Source organism: Trachypithecus francoisi, unplaced genomic scaffold (genome assembly GCF_009764315.1).
Source record: "Trachypithecus francoisi isolate TF-2019V2 unplaced genomic scaffold, Tfra_2.0 Lachesis_group10, whole genome shotgun sequence".
Classification (NCBI taxonomy): domain Eukaryota; kingdom Metazoa; phylum Chordata; class Mammalia; order Primates; family Cercopithecidae; genus Trachypithecus; species Trachypithecus francoisi.
In genome coordinates this window covers 85,187,968-85,205,114 of record NW_022681455.1, presented here as the reverse complement: position 1 = coordinate 85,205,114, position 17,147 = coordinate 85,187,968, and the positions used below count along the sequence as shown (strand labels likewise).

Here is a 17,147-nt window from a genome sequence, read left to right as displayed (position 1 = left end):
ATTCATTTAAACTTTTTTTTTAAATTTCACCAATAACAAAATAGAAATAAACAAATATGTATATACACACATATCGGTATATATTATTTTAGGGAGGATAATCAATTTCACGCGTTTGAGGTTACAAAACATAATAAGATTTGATCCATGTAAATCAAGTTGGTCTGAATCACTAGCATTTCTTAAATTATCATGGAGCACAATCTGCATCTCTTTGATCGATTTATTGACACAATTTCCCAATTATGAAGAGCGGTGAGGGGGCGGCATTAGGGGAAAGGCAAGTCCATGTGATCTAAGATAATGGGATACAGGGGAAAGGAGAGTGCAGTAAAAGGCTCCTGACGCATACCATGATATGGCCACTGTCCAACCAGCCTGACCCTCCCCTCACTCTTGGATTCTGTGATAAAGGCTTCCTGTTTGGGCTGATGGGAGAAGAGAAGTCACTTCCTATAACTGGCAGCACTGGGATGCCACGGCTCACTCCAGTCAGAATGACTCAGTTTCATATTCATAGAAACCTCAGGTCCAACTTTAATCAGTCCACTCTTGCTGGGCAAAGGGGAGAAAGGGCATCCTGAACATGTTTTCACCAGGGCCTGAAATCATAACACCTGACATCACAAGGCTTAGATTCCAGTGGAAAGATGGGTGATAAACACACACACAAATAAGCAAGATGATTTCAGAGAAAGGCAAGCGATGTGAAGGGTCAGAGGCTGTGACTTAATTGAGCTTGGCGTGGGACAGTTGTGAATCCCTCTCTGATGATGAAGTGTAGCTGAGACCTGAGTTATGAGGAATGAATGGTGCTTAAAGTCCTGGCTAGTTTGGAACAAAGCTCCCATTTCAGCTCTCTCCCTGGTAAGGTTGTTCAGGAACAGGAGCTGCTGCTCCTCCCAGGGTTCTGCCATCTGTCCCTTTTCTTGTGACATTGTCTGAGGTGAGCTCTGCAAGAGTAGGGACTTTGGCTCACCGCTGCACTCAACTGGCAGAACAGTGCAGGGCCCACCCTAAGCACCTGTGGAATGAATGAATGAATGAATGAACTCACCTGTCTTCTCCAAATCACCACACCCCTGTGTTCCTTATCTTAGTGAGTGCAAGTGACACCCCCTCTGGTTCTCAAGCCAGAAACCTGGTGTCAGCTCTGACACGTTCTCCCTCCTCCAGCCTGAGCTGACTCTTTCTCAGATGTGGCTTTGTGGGTTTTGGGCCTCTTCCAACAGCCTCTTCATGGGATCCCCTGTTTTCAGCCCACCCTCTCCTGCAAATGCTCCGGCTTCAGCCAGGTGGATCAACATAAGATAAGACTCCGATCAAGACCTTTCTCTTCAGGTGCTCCCCGGCTACCCATGCTGTCCCAGCCCCTCGGTATAGTACAAGTCTAGCACAGTTTAGTGCCAGGACGTGCCCCCACCTCCTCTCTCGCCCCCTTTTTAAATCCTGAAACCGGTCACCCTAAACACCCACAGAGTCTGCCCACTTGGTGTTCAGTAAATGGTGCAGCTGAACTCCGGTGCTGCTGGGAAATGAGCCAGCGGTGTCCCCAGATCCCTGAGGGGAGTGGTGGGGGGGAGGTGGGGGGGAGAGGACAGGAGAGGTGACAACTGAGACAGATGGGAGAATCACCTGAACCCAAGAGACGGAGGCTGCAGTGAGCCAAGATCGCACCAGTGCATTCCAGCCTGGGCAACAGAGGAAGGCTCTGACTCAAAAAATGACAACAGCAACAACAAAACAAAATAGTAAGAGAGTGAACGCTCACCAGAGAGAACACAGAGAGTGGAAAGGGTATAGGCTGGGTTGGGAGCCCTGGGGCATGCTACGCTGCCAAGGAGAAGGTGGAGGCAGAGGAATGCATGAAGTGGCCCAAGCATGGCTGGCCAGGCAGGAGGGGTGAGGTGAGTGGTGGGAAGGCCAGTGAGCGGTTCTAATAAAAAGGAGGGACCAGCATGCTGCAGGGCAGAAGAGGGGTAGAAGGGTAAGAGAGACAGCTTGGTGCCCTCTAAAGGTCAGTAAGGGCCAGGAAGTGTGGCCACTCTCAGGACATCTGGTCCAGAGGGGAGGGCAGAAGAAGAGGGGAGACAGGAGGGCCAAGGGATGGGGACTTGGGTGTGGGGTGCAGGCTGAGGGAGCAGTGGTGTAGGAGGAGAGAGCAGGATATAGGGAAAAAGAGGAGATGGTCAAAGGCACCACCCTGGGGGGAGGGCTGGGGCTGATGGATCTGGAATAGATATGAAGGGGCTTCCTCTAACAGAAGGAGGGAAACGTCATTTTCTGAACCCACGGGAAGGGAAGATGGTCGATTCAGAAGTGGTTCTAGGCTGGAGCAAACACTCCTGAGGCCTCAGTGGGCTCAGGGGCGAGGGACTCTGGAGGATGGAGGGTGTGGGGGAGGTGAGGGATCGTCTCTGAGAAGAATCGGAGAGGAAGCAGACCACAGACAACTAATACAGCTGTCAAGCTGCAGATGAGCTATGGGGAAGGGCTATGCAGTGTGACAACAGGCTACAGGCTTTCCACCTCAGTCCCCTGCAGCTCCTTTAGGACAATGGATGATAGGGCTGGTCTAGGCTCAGGATTTTGCTGGACAGTTTTGGCAGAAGAACAAAGATATGATCCCTTGAAGATGCTGAAGGTGTGACCTGGCATGAATGAACTCACCTCTCTACTCCCTCCCATCTCCTTCACCCCCCAAATCTAGGAAGGATGGAAGGACGTGAAGACAGAAAAAGACTCATGGGCTTGGAGATATCTATAGAGATCAGGGAATGCAGATGTCAATGGGTTGGCAAGCAGGGGTCACGGAGCTGGAAGAATTGTCCCCTGAGATACTGGAACATGCAGCAGCAGCTGAGGAGCAGATGCATGTGAGGATGATAAGGTGTGGCCAACAGTGCAGGGCTGAAATGCAGCAGAGGTGAATGTCACCATGAATGAGGTCCAGCGACTACATAGGCTAGGCCATCTGTCATGTGGACAGAGAAGTGATCAGGATGACAGTGGGACTGGGGAGTGAGAGGAAGATGTAGGGCTATGATAAGAGTCTCAGTGGAAAGGTCATTGAAGCCCCACCTGCAGAGAGGGGCAGTGATGCTTAGAAAGCAGAATTAATGACTGGGGAGAAAATCAACCAGGCTGCCCAATGTATGACATGGGGGGACCGGGAGAGCAAGGTGGGGATGTGCCGAGGAGAGGCTATCCCTGGGGGTGCACATGCTTTCAAATCTCTGCCACTAGATTCTAAGTAACTTCAGGGTCTTCATCTGTTTTGTCTCCCTCAAAGCACCTACTATAGTGCCTTTTTCTGAAGAAGAACTCAAGTATTTGATAAATAAGCAAACAAATTTTTCATTTTTGTTTCTAATGGAAGCAAATACATTAGCTTACAAATTTAGACTAACTGGGGAAAAATGGTCTATCTGAATTAGCAGGAAGTCTTTAATTAATAGGATCTATTTAAAGAAGCAAGGTCTTATTGCCTTCAAATGTCCACAAGAACATTTACTAATCAGATAATTTCCAAAAGGGTCTTGAAGTCCTGTTTCAATACACAGAACAAAATATTTGCATTTAGCATCCTATTTATATATATATAAATGTGTGCTACAAAAATGGCTGAATCCACTGTCTTAGCAGGTAAGCATCTCTCCCCTTGTAATATTATTCATACAGTTAATTTCCATAGCAACCCCTCTTTTCTTGGGTTGTGAAATGCATGTGTCCAAATTAGCACACATTAGAAAGTCATGGCTCCAAATTAACAAAGTGGATTTGGACTACACCACATTGAATGATTCCCATGTGTGCGGGCAAGAAGTTTAAGAAAAGCCAAAGGAGACTGTGGACTCTGCTCCCACGTCATGAGGAGGTTCAGACCAGACCCTTCTAGTCCAACCTTGAGCTCAAATATTCTCTCAGTCACTAAAAGGTCAACTGTGTCTGGTTATTTTTTTCTAGTTTCAATGAAAACTTACTTGGTTTCAATAGAAGGAAGCCAAGAAAATCACCGTCTCCTGGGTCTGTGTCTAAGATCTTTGAAGGTGCAGCAATAGGCTTTTCAAAAAATACCTACACAAATAAATATTTCCACCAGACACATTATTGACACTCTAGTTAATGGATTGTATCTAAACTTAAAAGAGACTTTAACTGGAATTTCCCTATTGAAGACGAAATCCTATTCTCTCCATTACGATAGCAGATGAGGCCTCAAGAACAAGGCCAAAAGACTGTCACTGCATTGATCTGCAAACAGTCAATATGCTCTGTGAATAGAGGTATCGAGGAGACAGAATGCATTTTTGCTACCTAAATCTATAGCTAAAGGTCAAGCTATTATCCTGGTAACAGTTCCATTAGGACTAATGATGTGAAAAGAGGTATTGCATTAATGTACTGAGTTTTCTACTATGTTAATAGTGGGTCACTAAAAATCATAGTCGAATCATTTGCATTCATCTTTAGCATGCAATACATTCTAAAAAGAAATTCCCCTCCTTTCCTGTTTTAATATATGAAGAAGCAGCAAGGGCTAATTTTAAACGAGCCCAGATAATCTGAAAAAGTGGAATAAGATCAAAAATTAAACTAAATAAAAGATTTAAAGCATCTGCTTAATATAATTTGAGTCTCAAGGCACAGGTAGTATGTGAAGTCACCAGAGAAATGACAAATATTCAGTCTGATCCATACATGAATAATGGCTTTTCCCAGATGCCAGCATTCATTTGAACCCTGACCTTTAATTGTATATAAATAATAAATCAGCTGCTAGTGGCTGGGCAGACCCTTCCTTCAGAATGCTGCTCCTCGTGTAATCATCATCAAGTGAACGCAGCAGCATGTGGCGTGTCTGACAGGCTGAATGCGCCACTCTGTGAATAGGGCAGACTGGCTATGTTCCCCAAACAGCAATCTATCCACACTGTCGTTCTCCTGAGGGACTTTTAATTTGGATTTTTCTGGCTGGCTGTGCAGGGAAAAGCAGAATGTGGCACGGACTTTGAAAGGAAGTCACTGTGTCTAGCAGACACTTTAAGAAGGAGGGGTAGTTTGGAAGAGCTTTCACGTTGCTGTGAAATCCTATAAGAACTCTGACCGGCAGTCACAGCCCAGCTTCAGCTTTGATGACTCAGTTTTAACTTGTGGTCAAATCAAGGTTTATATCATGCAAGGAAATCAAGGTTTACAGCACGCAAAACTGAAAACCAGGTCTTCATTAGATCTGCCAAACTCCTAGAGCTCACAAGGGGCAAGGGACAATAGTCTCTGCAGTCAGGTTCCAGGGGACAAGCAGAGGGACCCAACTGGGGACCACTTGCAGCCAGGGATGTACAGAGGTAGAGGGAGTCATAGGAGGCAGACGGCCCACACGCCTGAGTGAGTGGACCACAACCGGGGTCCCTCCCACTCTCTTTCCTTTTACTGTCTTAGAGCTATCATTTGAGACTCCCCATGTGGTAGGCAGTTTATACACATCTCATTTAATCTCTCAACAGCCAGTGGGGGTAGGTATTGTGCTCCTAAATTACCAATGACAAAATTCAAGTATGGGCAGCTTAAATAACTGGCTTCAGACTGCACAGCTAACAGGAGTTATTTTCCAAATAAATGACTTATGTTTACAGTTGTATTTGTGCACACAGGGATTGTAAATGAAAAATGGTTGAATTGTAAACATAAGCAAACCCATAGCTAAGTGCATCCTCCCATGTTAAACTTGAGAATGCTGGGTGTTACTTTCAACCTCACAAAACAGACTTGAATATAAACAGGCTAAATGCCCCCCAATTAAAAGGCAGAGTAGCAACTTGGGTAAAGAAGCAAGATTCAACTATATCTTCAAGAGACCCATCTTGGATACAATAACATCCACAGGCTTGAAATAAAGGGATGGAGAAAAATCTACCAAGCAAAAGGAAAACTAATAAAGCAGGGGTTGCTATTCAAATTTCAGTCAAAACAGACCTCAAACCAACAAAGAACAAAAAAGACAAAGAAGGACATAACGAAAAACACCTGTCCTTAATATATATGCACCCAATACAGGAGCACCCAGATTCATAAAGCAGGATCTTACAGCCTTACAAAAAGACTTAAATAATCACACAAAAGTAGTGGGAGACTTCAATACCCCATTGACAATATTAGACAGATCATCGAGGCAGAAAGCTAACAAAGATATTTGGGACCTTAACACCTACCTAATGGTCCTAATAGACTTCTGGAGCACTCTCCACCCCAAAACAACAGAATACACCTTCTTCTTATCTGCACATGGCACATAATCTAAAATTGAACAGACATCCAGCCATAAAACAATCCTTAGCAAATTTTTAAAAACCAAAAGCATACCACACACACTCTAAAAACATACTGCAATAAAACAGAAATAAAACAGTACTAAGAAAATCTCTAACAACCATACCATTACATGGAAGTCAAACAGCCTGCTCCTGAATGACTTTAGAGTAAAGAATAAAATTAAGGAATAAATGTAGAAAATCTTTGAAAATAATGGGAAATAATTTGAAAGAATAAGTAAGATTAATAGACTGCTAGTTAGACCAATGAGAAAAATCCAAGATTCAAAAGAGAAGATCTAAATAAACATGATAAATGACACAGGGGACATTACCACCTACCCCACAGAAATACAAAAATACTGAGATTTAAAATACACGCACACACACACACATGCACACAAAGCTTCTGTGCAAACACAAACTAGAAAACAGAAGAATTGGATAAATTTCCTGGAAACCTACAACCTCCCAAGATTTAACTAGGAAGAAATTGAATTCCTTAACAGACTTATAATGAGTTCTGATATTGAATCAGTAGTAAAAAGCCTACGAACTAGAAAAATCCCAGGACCAGATGAATTCACAACCAAATTTTACCAGTTGTATAAAGAAGATCTAGTAAGATTCCTACTAAAACTATTTCAAAAATTGAGTAGGAGTGCTGGGTCCCTAGCTCTGGGGGAAATTCAAGCAGGATACTCAAGCAGACCTGTGGAGGGGTCTAGGTGGAAAGGAACACAGACCTCCTGCCAATAGCCATGTAACTGAGTCATCTTACAAGGGGATCCTCCAACCCCAGTCAAGTCTTTCAATGACATCACCCTTGACTAAAATCTGATTTAAAACTCATGAGAGATCTGAAGTCATAACTCTACAGCCAAGTTGCTCTCAAATTTCTGATCCATAGAAACCATGACAGATAATAAAATTATTTAACCAAGCTATTGAATTTTAGGGAAATTTGTTATATAACATTAGATAACTGTTATAGCTCCACCCTCATTACTTAATCGCCTCCCAAATACCCCACCTCCAAATGCCATTACACTGGGTGTTAGGTTTCAACATATGAATTTTGGGGGAAAGGCATAAACATTCATCCTATAGCAAAATAAAATCATGGTATGTAAAAGCATTAAGAGAAAGGAGATTTTATGTATTTTGTGATTCACATGTTGACTTAACAAAATATGTCAAGTAAAAGTGTGCAGAAATACTACAAGATGAATATTTTATAACACTTTATAAAATAAGTATGTCATTTAATAAGACTGTCATATTTCTCTTTAAATTACCTTCACATATTTTTCACTTATCTCATTTTTCTTAAAAATTATGTTAATTAGGAGAATGGCATGAACCCGGGAGGCAGAGCTTGCAGTGAGCTGAGATCCAGCCACTGCACTCCAGCCTGGGCGACAGAGGGAGACTCCATCTCAAAAAAAAAAAAAAAATTATGTTAATTATTTAGTGTGATTGTTTTAACAGGTGTTCAGAACCAAGTCATTATATTTATTATATTTCAATTTATAGAAACAAGTCTCAGGATGATGAGTTTAGGGTAAAACTCAGCTAATAAACTTCTATTTCCAAGTGTAAACTAAGGAGTAGTGTCCCCTTGCCCTTTTTCCAGTCTTCTTCTGGTTTCAGTTGCTTCTCATTCTCACCATCACTGTGTGTCATGATGAGTACTGGCATTATCATCATCTTCCCTAACAAATATTATTCTGATTTTTCTGTATGAACAAACTTGCATAAAGCACAAAAGACTCTTTAAAAGTACAAGTAACCTCTTTAACCTTCGGTTGACTCCTTTTCTACTTAATATTATTGACAGTATGCTTCTTAAAGTAATTTTCTTAATTTATCTTTCACTTTTTGATGAGGTGGAGTAATTCAACCAAAAATTGGAACTATTTATCCATAATGATAATGAGATGCCCATAAATGTATCTTTAAGGTATTTATCATAGAGCAACATGAATGTCAAAATACCATCTGTTAGTGAGTCATTGTTCTTTAAAAGATTAGTGATGGTTGTGTAGTCTTTTGGGGAATACTTTGAAATACTGGTTACAGATAGCTCTTTATAATTTGAAAAACATAAAACAGTAATAAATTAACAGCTAAAATTCTAAAATATATTACATACAGAAAGGAGAATTAAATGAAGCAATGACTCACATTTTCAGCATTTTGGGGAAACTCATACAAGGGAATTTTCTAGGATGAATATATTTTTGAAGTAATCAAATTTAAAGAATTGTAACTGTTGGCTTTTCTTCGTTTCTTAAACATTATACACTAAAATCATGTCAGAAGTATACCATATTCTAACATAAAATAGTTCCGTCTCTACTGAAGGTTAATCTCCTGACAGTATGACTATTTAATACAGATAGAGATTTGTGATCGCTGCTTCCAATTTGCTGTGAATCGAGAAATTTTCAGTATCACTGCAGTTCAGCATAAACGGATGCTCTGAATGATGACCTGAAGGCAGGGATGCTGCAGCATAAGTTAGAATTTTGCTATAACATCGGATGTATTAAAATATGTATCTTTTGGTTTACATTTATTACGTAAGCAGTTCTAGCAACCTTATTTCTTATTTTCCCTTCTGTTAACTCAGAGATGTTCCCTGACTACTCTGTTTTTCTTGGTAGTTATCTGAGCTGTTTAATCTTTCAGACAACCAGATTGTGTCTGAACATATGTATGTGTTTGTGACGCATGCACACGTCACAGTGAGCTGTTGTGTGTGCATACGTGTGTGTGTAGATGGTTAACAGGCACCAATGACAGCCTGTCTGGGTGCAAGCAGGCCAAGCCCCACTCCTCAAGTTGGAGGAGGAGCTGCTGGCCCCTGCGGGGACTCCCCAGCAGGCCACTGGGGGAAGCCCCAAGACCCAAACAGCAGGTGGAGAGCAGCAGCAGGCCAGAGACCAACTACAGCTAGAAACTGCGGAGCTCCAGGGGCCAGACTTCCTAGAGCAGAAGAGCTGGGGAACCCCGCCCCTGCTGATCTCACTGCACACAGCCTAGGGCCCCACCCGCCGAGGAATCCGGAACCTTCTCCTGCCACCTCTCCTGGCTACCAGGCCAAGAGAGTGGTCTCCGAGGAGCCAGCCAGGAAGGCAAGGCGAGGCCGGCGGAGAAGCATGCCCAGCCTGTAGAAGCAGAGACGTCGGGGGAACCGCGCTAGGCCCCGCCGGAGGCCCCAGCGCCCAGCACCGCAGGAGCTGGAGAAGCCGCTGAGCACCAGGTGGCGCAGGCGCGGTTCCTCCAGGGCGCCCGCAGGCAGGCGGCTGGGTGGCTGTGCGGGGATCCTGGAGCGGCTCCTGGCCCCGCTCAGGCAGGGCCTCCAGAGACAGCTCATGCAGTAGATCCGCAGCCCTGGGGACCTCAGGTACCGCTGCGGTTGCCGCCCTCGCTCAGCCCCGAGCACGTTAGCCCTGGCCCAGCCAGCTGCCCTTGCTGAACCCGCGCCTGGCGCTCCGGCTGTTTGCCCCGGTCCTTGCCGACCCCGCGAGCTCGGGCTCCCGGTTCCTGTCCCAGCCAGCACCCGCTCCAGCGCCCCCCACTCCGCAGCGGCTCCTCCTGACTCTTAGCCTTGGCCACCCGCAGCGCAGAACCAACCCTCGCCCCTGCCTCCAGCGTCGCAGGTCGCCCCTCTTGAGATCAGCGCCAAGCCTGCCAAGCCTTCTTCTGCCTCAGCCCTCCTGGCAGCGTCTTCCCCGCCCGCTGGTCGGCATCGCTCCACAGCCAGTGTCTCCTGTAGCTGTCCCCCTGGCGAAGCACTGCAAGGGCCAGCGCCCAACCTGTCGCTGCGGAAGACCCGGGCACAGAACCTGCCCTGGTGCTGGGCAAGCGCTTCCGCCCCAAGTTCCTGGCCTGGGCAACCTGGAGGAGCCCAGGGAATAGCCCTCAGGACCCAGAGGCTGGACAGCCCGCCCGCCTGCCCCGGCCACTAGTCGCCAGGACCTGACCACCGCCCCCGCCGCCTACGCCGGTCGGCAAAGAAAGTCCCCTGTTAGGAGATCGAGACCATCCTGGCTAACACGGTGAAACCCCGTCTCTACTAAAAAAAAATACAAAAAATTAGCCGGGCGAGATGGCGGGCGCCTGTAGTCCCAGCTACTCGGGAGGCTGAGGCGAGAGAATGGCGTAAACCCGGGAGGCGGAGCTTGCAGTGAGCTGAGATCCGGCCACTGCACTCCAGCCTGGGCGACAGAGCGAGACTCCGTCTCAACAAAAAAAAAAAAAAAAAAAAAAAAAAGAAAGTCCCCTGTTAGCCTGCAGTTCATCAGCAGAGAGGAGGGCCCTCCACAGGCCAGCGTCGGGTCTCCAGCGCCGCGCACACCATGATCACAGGTGGAGCTCAAGGTCACCACGAGGCCATCAGGCCGGGCAGGGCCCGATGCTGCGGGGGGAGTCCAGGACACCGCTGGACTTAAGCCAGGGATGGGCCCGGGCTTCGCGCCGCTGCTGCCCCCTCCCCTGTGGCGCCGCGGGTGCCCTGCAGCTCCAGGAGGGCACCCAGACTGGGGAGAAGCCATTCAGCGGCGCCATCTGAGGCAGGGCCTTCACCACCAAGGGCAACCTCCAGGTACACTTGGCACTAACATGTGGAATAAGGACCCTCATGCCCTCCCCCAAGGCGAGCTGCCTCGGTGGAACAGTCCGTGACTCTGCTAGGGGGTGATGGCCTGAAGTTCTCTGAAACATTCCAGAAGGATCTGGCAGCCCGAATAATGAATGGCGACCCCAATTTTTGGAAACAGCCTGCTGCAGCTCTCTCCCAGGAGCTTGCCATAAAGAACAATGAGATTTCCATCATTCAGAACAGAGGCTTTTCCCAGATCCCTGAAAGTTTTGGCTGCTGCACCATCCCTCTGGGTACCCTAGGATGCAAAACGCGCAAAACAGCCCTCCCATTGTCAGCTTGGACAAAGCACCTCAGCAGCCTGCACAGCAGGCAGCGTCCATTCGCCAGGTCACCCAGGAGAACAAGGAGAGGGTATAAACTAGCTGAACACATGGGACTCGGGTCCTTCCACAGTGAATCTGACTGTTCTTGAGAACTCTGCAAACTTTTAAGTAAAAAAAAAAAAAAAAAAAAGTGACTGGAAAACGGCCGCAGGAACAGAAAGCGCCCAGACAATCCTCACTTTTTCTCTTAAAACCTAATAGTCCCTAGAGGGAGAAAGGGCGTCCCCTGCAGTATTCCAGTGAAACTCACTTGCTGGTTTTGCTCGAATTAGACACTTGAACTATGTGTTTAGAACTCTTCATCTTAAAAGAAGTGGTTTAGTAGTCCAAATGCTGTGTACTAGGACAGTGTCTTCCTCTGATGTATTTATAATGTTAAGATTATGTGGGCAACAGGCAATACAATAGCCCCAACCTTAAATAAAGTTTACTTCGGAATACATCTGGCTAGGTAAACTTTTTAAAGCAAGATTTGTTTTACTATAAGTAAGTGGATTATTTCAATGCAATGTGAAGTTCTATTGGGAAAGACAGCATGCTTTGTGTGTACAAGTACCTGTCAGTAACAAGCTTTTTCTTAAAATTTAAATGTTTGTAGCCACTTTGCGGACAGTTATTTTCTAGTGTGGTCTGTAGCCCAATGATTAGAGAACAAGTTACAGACAAAATATCATCATCAGTTATTGACAATATTATAAGCAGTTGTGAGTAAATATTTTACATTATTAAAACTATGCAATAATAAGACAGTATTTCCGGGTGGGCACGGTAGCTCACACCTATAATCCCAGCACTTTGGGAGGCTGAGGCAGGTGGCTCACCTGAGGTCAGGAGTTGCAGACCAACCTGGCCAACATGGTGAAATCCTGGCTCTACTAAAAATACAAAAAATTAGCTGGTGTGGTGGCAGGCACCTGTAATCCCAGCTACTCCAGAAGCTGAGGCATGAGAATCTCTTAAACCTAAGAGGCAGAGGTTGCAGACCACACCACTGCACTCCAGCCTGGGGGATAAAGTGTGACTCTGTCTCAAAAAAAAAAAAAAAAAAAAAAGATACTGTTTCTGTAATGTGATTGCAAACTTTTAATGTATACTATTGGACTTTTTATATTTTGTATTCGAAAGGTTTGCTTATAATTTGAACATTTAAAATTATGTAAAGTATTTCATGAATCATGCTCTAAGGAAAATGAAAAAAACAATGTTTTGTTTGTCTTAAGATAAAACAATATTAGAAATCTATGCTACTTTACCAGAAGAGCCACCAAAACTTGTTAGCTCCTCAATACAATAGGGGCTGCTGTTTCTTAAAATGATTTAATTTTTCTACAAAGCCCATTTAAAAACTGTGATCATCCCTAATGAAACTTTGATGAATTAATCTTAGGACTGTGACATCAGTACAAGTCAGGAAGGAACTAGGACAACACTGTTACATTTTACTGTAAGCGGGTCTGTCTCTCTCTCCTATTCCACAGACAAGATTGTAGCTGTCTGGTAGCACTGATCATGTGGACAGTTAACCTGAGAAAAATAGCCAGTGTCTGGCATTATAATCACTCATAGCCTTTACATTTTCTGGGTTCCTGATTTATTAATTATCTTTTCAGATGAAAGCAAAACACAATGTCCTCTGATTTTCAGAACAGAGTCTAATGCTGATGGCCTCTCCATTGCATCCAGTGAGAAAAGAGGCCAGGTCACTGGGGCAGGCTGAATCAAAACTTGAACAGAAGTGTTGTGTGTATCACCTCATTTTCACACATTTCAAGTGTGCTGGCAGCTGACATTATAAACTTCCAACAACAGAATTGTTCAAGAGATGTTCAAGAGATATCCGAGTAGCTGAGTGACAGTGCAAGGAGGTGCATGGTTCCTGAAGAAAGAATCAGACAGTGAAGTCTTCTCAATTGAGACAGACAAATAATCTCTTTCTCACATAACTACAGCGATAACAGAAAATATTGTAAGAGGATGAGCTACTTCTGCCAGTGCATCATCTTTGTAACTAAAAAGTTACAAAGACTCATTAGCTCTTTACTTCTGTTGGAAGTTAACATTGAGCTCTAAAGCTGTTTTTCATGGTTTTGAGATGTAACTCCCCGTTGTCATACCACATGTTGTACCCCATGTTTTCATAAGATGAGGAATTGGGGGTTTTGCAAGTATTGGGAAAAGAAAACTGAGGTGGCTTAATGTTGCTATGTTTCAGAAGTTGAATGTTTTATTATTTACCTGTTTTTATTTTTTGTATGATTTTTTTGGTTGGTATTTGGTACCATGTAGTGCTATATCTTCTCCCAAAAAAATGTGTATTTAATTTAGCAAAGAAATACAGTATGGTAAATAAGATGGCTCATGAAGGTGCATCCTATATTCAGAGATAAGCCATCCCTCTCTGACAGTGAAGAGAGACACTATGTTTATACCGTAATACCATGTAGAGCTAGGGCTTCCCTGATCTAGCTGGGAATTGTTACCTAGACCCAATATTGTTTATTATTAAATCTTGTGGCTTGAAACATCTACTGAGTGAAATGGATGTCTTAGTCTAGGTTACTATTTTTGACATATGTAATTGAAAAAAATGCAGGATGTATATTTTAATGTTTTTAAATTTACCATTTTATTTCAAGTCATTGTACCAAGCTCATGAAATGTTTTACTATTTGTCAGAAAAGTGAGGTTATGGCACATGCATTCTAAGATTTAATACATTGTTTTTAGGGAGGTTGAAATACAGTATCCTGAATCTTAAATATTATAGAACTTTTAAACAATTTGGCTTAGTTGGAGAAGGCTGGGGTATATTTAAGAATGTCATGTATTCTACATTACTCCTTAAGAAACAGATTTTTAGGCTGGGTGTGGTGGCTCACGCCCATAATCCCAACACTTTGGGAGACCAGGGCAGGAGGATTGCTTGAGGCCAGGAGTTCGAGACCAGCTTAGGCAACAGAGCAAGACCTGGTCTCTATAACAAAAGAAATAAAAAAAAGAAACATGGTTTTGAGATAATAGTGATAACACTTGATTCTGTTACATATCACACTAAGACTAATTGAAGGTAAGGAAAATTGGTTCTGGAGATAACAGAGACAAAGTAGACAGAGCACATTGATTTCTGATGTAACACATAGTGTTTGAGGAAACTGTTTATAGAAAGTGAAGCCAAAGTACTTTATTTTACGGAGATACCTTTTAATAACCCCACTGTTAGATTAATAAACCTTTTTTTTTTTTTTTTTTTAGATGGATTCTCACTCTGTCACACAGGCTGGAGTGCAGTAGTATGATCTTGGCTCACTGCAAGCTATGCCTCCCAGGTTCACGTCATTCTCCCACCTCAGTCTCCCAAGTAGCTGGGACTACAGGTGCCCACCACCATGGCCGGCTAATTTTTTGCATTTTTAGTAGAGACAGCGTTTCACCGTGTTAGCCAGGATGGTCTTGATCTCCTGATCTTGTGATCTGCCCTCCTCAGTCTCCCAAAATGCTGGGATTACAGGTGTGATTCAAAGCAAATGGTACTCATCATTTGGAGTCTGAATGTCCCAGTTAACAGGGTTACTTCTAAAACGTAGAGCACATGCAGCCTTCTGATCAAAGGAGAGTGAGGAGACTACCCCTGCCAGGGCTCAGTTCAGCCCCAGGACCCCATGGCAGCCCATGGTCTTGGTCTATGCTGTGGGAGCAGTACAGGATTTATTCACTCAATAAACATTCACTAGGGGCTTACCATGCCATGACTCCTAGGGGTCTATAGAACACATCCAGCTGACACCCTCTTCTACAGTAGACCTTCAGTTATTCAAAGACTACTCTCATTTTTTCACTGAAACGTTGTCAGTCATTCTCAGGATGAACATCACTTGTTTCTTTAACCAGTCCTCACTTATTGTTGTTTTCAGTTCCTTCATAATCCAGCAGTCATGGAAGGAAATAGGAGAAGGTGGGAGAGGGTTTTCCAGTCACTGAATGGCAGTTAGGCTTCCAGTACCAAGGACTTTGGGAAGCAAGCCATACCCTTTCAAGGAGTGCATTATAAATGCAGTAATTCACACAAGTATTAAACATTACAACATATATGGACTGTAAGTTTTTGTGGCTAGAGGACTCACTGGTATATTCATGGGGAAGTGAATGCTTTTGTGAGTTTCTGATCCTGCAGAAACACTTTGGGACCACATTAGGTTGCATCACATTGACTGTCTCGTGTTATTTCTCAAAATAGTCATAGATTCCATGTGGTTAAATCACCCATTTTAAAAGCAAAGCCAAGTGGCCGGGCGCGGTGGCTCAAGCTTGTAATCCCAGCACTTTGGGAGGCCGAGACGGGCGGATCACAAGGTCAGGAGATCGAGACCATCCTGGCTAACACAGTGAAACCCCGACTCTACTAAAAAATACAAAAAACTAGCCGGACAAGGTGGCGGGTGCCTGTAGTCCCAGCTACTCGGGAGGCTGAGGCAGGAGAATGGCGTGAACCTGAGAGGCGGAGTTTGCAGTGAGCTGAGATCCGGCCACTGCACTCCAGCCTGGGGGACAGAGTGAGACTCCATCTCAAAAAAAAAAAAAAAAAAAAGCAAAGCCAAATTTATTTCCTATGACCAATATGACAATATTATTTCCACATTTCCTGTAACCACAGGAACACCTCAGGGCATCACTAAAGAAGTAAATTATGGTTTTGACAAGTATCCACTAATGCAGAATCGTTGAATGCTAGAGCTGGTCAGGGCTTTTAAAAATCATCTATTCCAATGCTGATAATTTGCAAAGAAAGGGCTGAGAATCATAGTGATTACATAACCCGCCCAAAGTCACAACAGTAGTTAAGTAACCACATTGGGACTCATAACTCCATATCTTGAATTCTAGACCAGAGCTCTCTATTCTAAAGCAATGTTAGAGGTACTCTTTTTAATTATAATAATAATAAGTAAATTTTTATGCAGACTGGGTCTCACTGTGTTGGCCAGCTTGGACTCGAACTCCTGGCCTTAAGTGATTCACCCGCTTTGGCCTTCCACATTGCTGGGATTACAGGCAAGAACCACCTCACACCTGGCCTTTGGAGGGACTCTTGCTTTGCGTGTTTGGGCTGGTCTTCCTGTGTAGTCAGTATGATGTTTCTGCAGTGTACTTTGGGACCTTTCTGCACAAATTCAGTAGATCCTGTGATTTTTTTTATGTAATAAAATGTGTTACATATAAATTTGCAATAAAAAAAGCTAGACAATTAATTCACAGTAACCTATGGCCTAGAAAATTTCATTACTTGATCCACACATGTTTATAAGGAGGTGATTGAAGAAGTAGTCTAAATATGCAGATTCCTAATCAGCCCCAAGAAGAAGGGAACCACTGAAAGCCAACTGGGAGGGTGTGTGGGGTTGTTCTGAGGCTGTGAAAGCCACTGAAATTCACACATAAGGGGATAGAAAAAGGGAATCCACATCTTTTGAGTACCTTCATGTGCTGAGAATAACTTGGTCTTCGTTAAGATGATGCACCACGTTTGGAGTCAGACACAACTGGATTGAATCCCAGTTCCACCATTCATTACTATATGATCGTGAACGTATTTTTAACTCCTCTGAGTCTTGGTTTTCTCACCTGTAAAAGATGGGGTTGTTATGAGGCTTATATGTGGTACATGTGTAAAAATCTAGACACAATGCCTGCAATTTTGTAAATGTTCAATATACGGAGGGAGGAGTATTATATGTCCCTCATTTAATTTTTAGAGCAAGTTTATAAAGTTTGTGTTATTATTTGTATTTTTTAGATAAACCAAGGATGAGAACGATTACATAAATCACTCCAGCCTGGGCAACA

The 17,147-nt window shown here is 43.9% G+C and overlaps 1 protein-coding gene across 1 annotated transcript; it reads left to right on the top strand.

Annotated features, from left to right (window-relative positions):
• Positions 1-2,789: 2,789 nt before the first annotated feature.
• LOC117088576 (putative uncharacterized protein MGC34800) lies at positions 2,790-12,188 on the top strand. Its single transcript, XM_033219840.1, is given in 5 exon segments — positions 2,790-2,876; positions 8,981-9,061; positions 9,520-9,774; positions 9,776-10,346; positions 10,599-12,188. Coding segments are annotated over 4 exon segments (936 nt in total). The 3' UTR covers positions 10,289-10,346; positions 10,599-12,188.
• Positions 12,189-17,147: the final 4,959 nt, after the last annotated feature.